At 41.3% G+C, this 5,012-nt stretch overlaps 1 protein-coding gene across 1 annotated transcript; it reads right to left on the bottom strand.

Moving 5' to 3' along the window:
- Window positions 1-2,714: 2,714 nt before the first annotated feature.
- Window positions 2,715-4,271, bottom strand: LOC147795024 (ubiquitin carboxyl-terminal hydrolase 32-like). The gene is made up of 3 exons (XM_087132330.1): window positions 3,940-4,271; window positions 3,700-3,792; window positions 2,715-3,310 (listed from the first exon to the last, which is right to left on the bottom strand). The coding sequence occupies exons 1-3, from the start codon at window positions 4,099-4,101 to the stop codon at window positions 3,143-3,145; spliced, it is 423 nt and encodes a 140-aa protein (XP_086988456.1). The 5' UTR covers window positions 4,102-4,271; the 3' UTR covers window positions 2,715-3,142.
- Window positions 4,272-5,012: the final 741 nt, after the last annotated feature.

Below are 5,012 nucleotides of genomic sequence, written 5' to 3'. Positions count from 1 at the left end.
ACCAAATCTGGACAGACAAACCGTGGTCTGTGGTTTGCTATTATTCAAAACAAAAAAGTCACTGCTCAAAGATGGCTCCAGTGACTTTGCCCTGTTTTTGAAAGTACAAAGCAACTTTTTTTTTTTTGGGCAATCCTGGTCCTCTAAAAAATGGTCAGATGTAAAAACTTATCAAAATGCACTTCTGGTTCGGACTTCCATACATGTTTCATTACAAAATAAAAAACGGAATGACTGTAGTCTGTCAAAGGCTGGTGGCATCCATGTTCTCTGTAATAAACTCATTCACAGCACAAGGGATTACCTCACAAAAATGGATTTACAGAAAACGGGTCTCTCTCTCTTTTTAAAGCAAAAATAAGTCGTATAAATGTGGCACGTTGATTGGAGTTTCCCCCCCCACCATTGATGGCCTATTCTTGCCCCTGTGCATTTGTGCCACTGATAACAGCTCTCACCATGTCCATGTACGCATACACTGTTTAAGGACTTTAACCTTCAAAAGTGCACTGTGATTTCTACACGAAAGGTTAACCGACACTTTTTGTCTTAGATCTCATCTTCTCTGTAGAATGTTCGTAATAAAATTGAGATCATTTTCAACCATTCCAGATCCTCCTCAATTTGTACTTATTTACACAACATATATCACAGCTGCCACATTTGTACACATACATATATATAAATATATATATAACCATTAAAGTCTTTACTTACTTTTTAATTCTGTGTAAAAAATACTCAATACAAGACATCATCATATATTGATAAAATATACAACGCTTAGTTTTCAAGTATAAAGTAATTTTAAAATATTGGTAAGCATTGACCATGAAATATAACTGAGTGCACCGATTTACAAGTTTTAAATTAAGTGAGTAAATATTTAGGCCAATGTGAATTTTTTGGTAAAAAAAAAAATGTGTGAGCTGCACACCACGCAGATGGTTAACTTGTAGTGTTCTCACGACTGAAAGTTACGAAAAAGAGTCAACTTTTCTGCCTTTACTGTTGGGCAAAATTACTTGGAAAGTACTCGGCCGAGTACTTTCCAAGTACTTTTCTCCTTAAAACTTCAATTTTACACAATTTAGGGGTGTCTGAAGTCTTACCTTTGTGTATTCACCATCGAATGCCCGTGTACTCCAGCTACATTTCCTCTCACTGAGTTCAAGATTTGGTAAAGAACCTTGGTATTTGAAAAATACTTGACTACAACACTGCCCCCTCCCCCAGTTTGTGATCCTTTGGGGTTTTTGTCGTAGTGTCTCTGCATTCTATCCAATATTCAATTCTCCTGCCAGTTTTAACAGAAGGTTCCGCGAGCCGAAGAATAAGCATGGAAAACATCTGCTACGCGAAATCAGAACACCAGTCATATTGCCCTGCAATGGGTAATGCATTTTTAGGTTGGTTCACAGAATTATTGCTGATCCAGTTAATGTCCCCCTGACCAATTTCTGAATTTGGCTCAAAATCTGGTCACAAAACGTCCTTCTATTTCTGAGTGATTAAAATAGAAAGAAAAACTGCCTGGACACAAAAAACCTGCCAATTTTGAAACCCAACTTGGAAAATGCAAAAGAATCAGTGTGACAGCAATGATTTATTTTTGGTAATGAGTTTATGCAAAATATTGTATCAAGAAAAAATCAAGTAGTACCACAGTAAGGCATGCATATTAACAACTAGACATCAGCAGTGCACTGTATGTTTGACAATAACATCAAACATACATATATACAAACCAGTCTGTGGTAAAAACATCACAAATGCATGTGGTTTCTTCAACAACGTTCTGTCTGATCAATAAATAGATGCCATTTGTGTATTTTAACAGCTGAAATTGTACATGTGTGTCAGATATCAACTTTATGCCTGAATTGATGATTTAAAATATGCACAATGTTTCAGTACCGCTCCAACAACATTTTATGCTTAAAAGAAAGATATATTTACATAACTTAACTCTTTGCGAGACAAGCTGGGCTGAAAATTTATGTGGCCTGACCTTTCTACTTCTGAATCAACATTGAAGACTGATTTTTTTAATTTCTCCTTTTGTCAAGAAAAGAAAAATGAACTGAAGAGCGAGATTTTTTTCCAGAGAAAGATTTCCAAGATTGGATTTTTTGGGGTGGAGAAAGATACCAGCTTAAGGGTACTGAAAGAGTTCAAAAGAACAAAAATTATAGTCAACGAACAAACAGATCATTTCCCACTCAAATTACAATGTTCTGTTTATAGGGGCAAGGGTTGGGGGTAGGTGGAACTTTTTGATTTGCTTAAATTTGTTACTTGCACAAGCCATTGTTTCCTGAAGTAACAAAACTAACTCACCAATTGAGCTCACAGGGTGCACTGAATGAGTAACGTGGCCAGTCAACTCCGTTGAATTGGCTCTCCCAGGCCAAATGACCCATGTGATTGACTGATTCCTGAGGTGGAAATGAACTGATTGAATTGTTGCCACAACCTGACAAAAACAAGTCAGGATTGGTCAGAGGTATTTTGAGATGCAAGCCTTTTATAACACATCTGGCTTGGCGGAACTCGATGAGGACTGTTGACTGCTAAACAATAAAGTTAAGTACTTATTCCAAAAGCATAAAAACCTCACTTTCTCTTCAGACAGTACAAAAATGAAAAGTACGGAAACTGAGGATTTTTACTACAGGCGCAAAAATGTATCCTATTTCCGATCAAACCCCCATGTTTTCAAATTTAGTCAGCAATGCATAAAAACGTGTCTGAGTGGAAGAAAGTGTGTGACTAAAACCTTGGTCATTTTACATTTACCAAATGGAGCCCTGTTACAATGCAGAAAGGAACTAGGTTATATTAGACCTCAGAAAAAAAAGGAAAATTTGACTTGGGTTTCAAGCTTAGAACTCCGAACTATTGGCTTTAAAACAAAGAATGTTTGGGGATCAGAGAAAATGACCAGGAATGTCACACAGATCTGAAAGAAAGAAATGACACTGGGGAGGAAAACAAGAGAGAGAGGGTGTATAAGAGATGAGAAACCATGTCTTCAGCGCTTGATCATGGCATTGCAGGCGTGCAAGCCGTAGCGCGCCGCCATCCAGAGCCAGAGTAGCCACGACCCTACCACTGCCCCCAACTTGCCCCGCTCCGCTAGTCATTGGATGACGCAGAAGCGCCGGTAGTCCGCCTCGATGTCATCGTCGATGGGCGTGGTGTCCGGCTCCTTCCCCCGTACGTCGGGGATGAAGTCAGTGTAGCTCAGCCCGTGCCGCTCGTAAAATAGCATGTAGGCATTATCCTTGTCGATCTCGTCCTTAACTTCCTGTTCAAGGGTCAGAGGTCATGAAGAACACACATTCACAATAAACTGCACCACCAAGAGGTTTACATGAAAAGGCCATTTTTACAGCGCACTGTGGGAAACTTTTGACTAATCTCATTCTCCAGCTGTGGGGGAGAGGAACTTGAATTGTTCCTGATATTTGTTTTAATGATCTTTTCCATGGAAGTGGGATGTCCATTTTCCACACCCCAAGAACTTGGTCAACCTGTGTTCAATATTATTGAAACCTGGCATGTGCATACAAACATCCAATATGAGTGTATCTGAGAAAATTCAGTTAAATTCAGTGAAGCCTTTTGGTTTTAGAGTCATTTATAGTTATAGCTTATAGCCTAGCGGACGTTAGAGGAAGAAGAGAACTCACTGACCTTAACGCTGCTATCGTTGTAACAGTACCACTTCTTATTGGGGTTGACCGCATAGGCAACGTAGTGACCACCACCCAGAATTCCGCTGTGACACTGCACGTCAATAATAAAGAACAAAAATTATGCTTCAATGCTTTCCGATCCTTGGAGAGTTTGAAAACTGTGATTGATAAAAGAAGGGGTCTGACTGATCAACAGTTTGACATTTGAATGATAAAAGGTTGTTGCAGCAGCACTTACGGCCATGCTGTAGAGGTTGTAGAGACTGGGGCTCAGTCCATGCTCATCCTTGTCGTCTTCTATTTCTTCTTTGAGCAGTGGGTGGGCATCGGTCGCGTCGGTGGGCTGGGTCAAGACTGACCGCTGCCGTGCCAGCTTGCCCCGCCCGCCCCATCTCCTCATCCCCGGAGCTCGGTGCGCTCCCACCGCCGCTATTGCCGTCAGACGAGTTCTCGCTGTGGTTTGCTGTGCCCGAGTCGCAGTCCTTGTTGTCGGGGGGCGCTGGCTGCACTGGTTGGGTGTGACCGCCACAGGTGCACTCTAAGTTGCTGTCCGTTCTGTCCTTCCCCGCGCACCTGTTCGTTAACTTTTGATGGCGTTGACGCTCACCCCTCCCTGGGGACCAAGGCTGTCCCCCTCCCCTTTCCCCGTAGTCTCCTCCTCCAACTTTCCTCCCTCCTCCTTCCCCTGGATCAGCTCCATCATCTCGCTGCGGGGTCGCTGCCGGCCGATGATCAAGTTCCGGAAGTCCAACGGATTGCGGGGAGCCAGGAAATTGGAGGGGTCAAAGTTTTCCTTGGGGAACTTGACAATCTTCTGCGATTTGACCCAGCGACCATTGACAAACTGGAACCTCTTGAGATGAATAACCTGTGAATGAACAAAGAAATTTCAGTCGAACCGTTTGCAAAGTTAACATGTTTTGAAAATCAGAAATCCACTTTTTTAATCACAGAATTGTTTGATAAAAGTAATGCCACTTAAAATTATAATGAAAGGATATTACACAGAATTACTCTGTGCTTTTACCTAATATCACTGTCTTTGCTCATGAAACAAATACGGACATCATGTCCCTAATTTTAAAAGTAACAGTCGCTGAGCCATGCAGACCCGAATAGATCAAACCTTACGAAGTAGAAAAACTGCTGAGCAACTTTGTGTCCTATACAAATATTGACCAAGATAAGAACACGTATTGAGAGGCTGACAACCCTTTTTGGCTAGGCGAAGAGTTTGTGTGTTTAATAAAATTTGTGGATTTTTTCCATCCCCACAAAATGAGGCCCAAGGTGTCCACCAAGGACCAATTT

The sequence above is a fragment of the Acanthaster planci genome, unplaced genomic scaffold (genome assembly GCF_054643075.1).
Source record: "Acanthaster planci isolate LZ-2023a unplaced genomic scaffold, COTS_SCS Contig212, whole genome shotgun sequence".
Taxonomy (NCBI): domain Eukaryota; kingdom Metazoa; phylum Echinodermata; class Asteroidea; order Valvatida; family Acanthasteridae; genus Acanthaster; species Acanthaster planci.
The sequence above is the reverse complement of the archived record's forward strand: the minus strand, read 5'-3'. Positions and strand labels throughout refer to the sequence as shown.

Coding starts and splice junctions, on each gene's coding strand:
- LOC147795024 (XM_087132330.1), bottom strand. CDS start 4,101: ATGAGGAGATGGGGCGGGCGGGGCAAGCTGGCACGGCAGCGGTCAGTC. Junction 3,793..3,939: donor ACAACCTCTACAGCATGGCC/GTAAGTGCTGCT, acceptor ATTGACGTGCAG/TGTCACAGCGGAATTCTGGG. Junction 3,311..3,699: donor ACAACGATAGCAGCGTTAAG/GTCAGTGAGTTC, acceptor ACCCTTGAACAG/GAAGTTAAGGACGAGATCGA.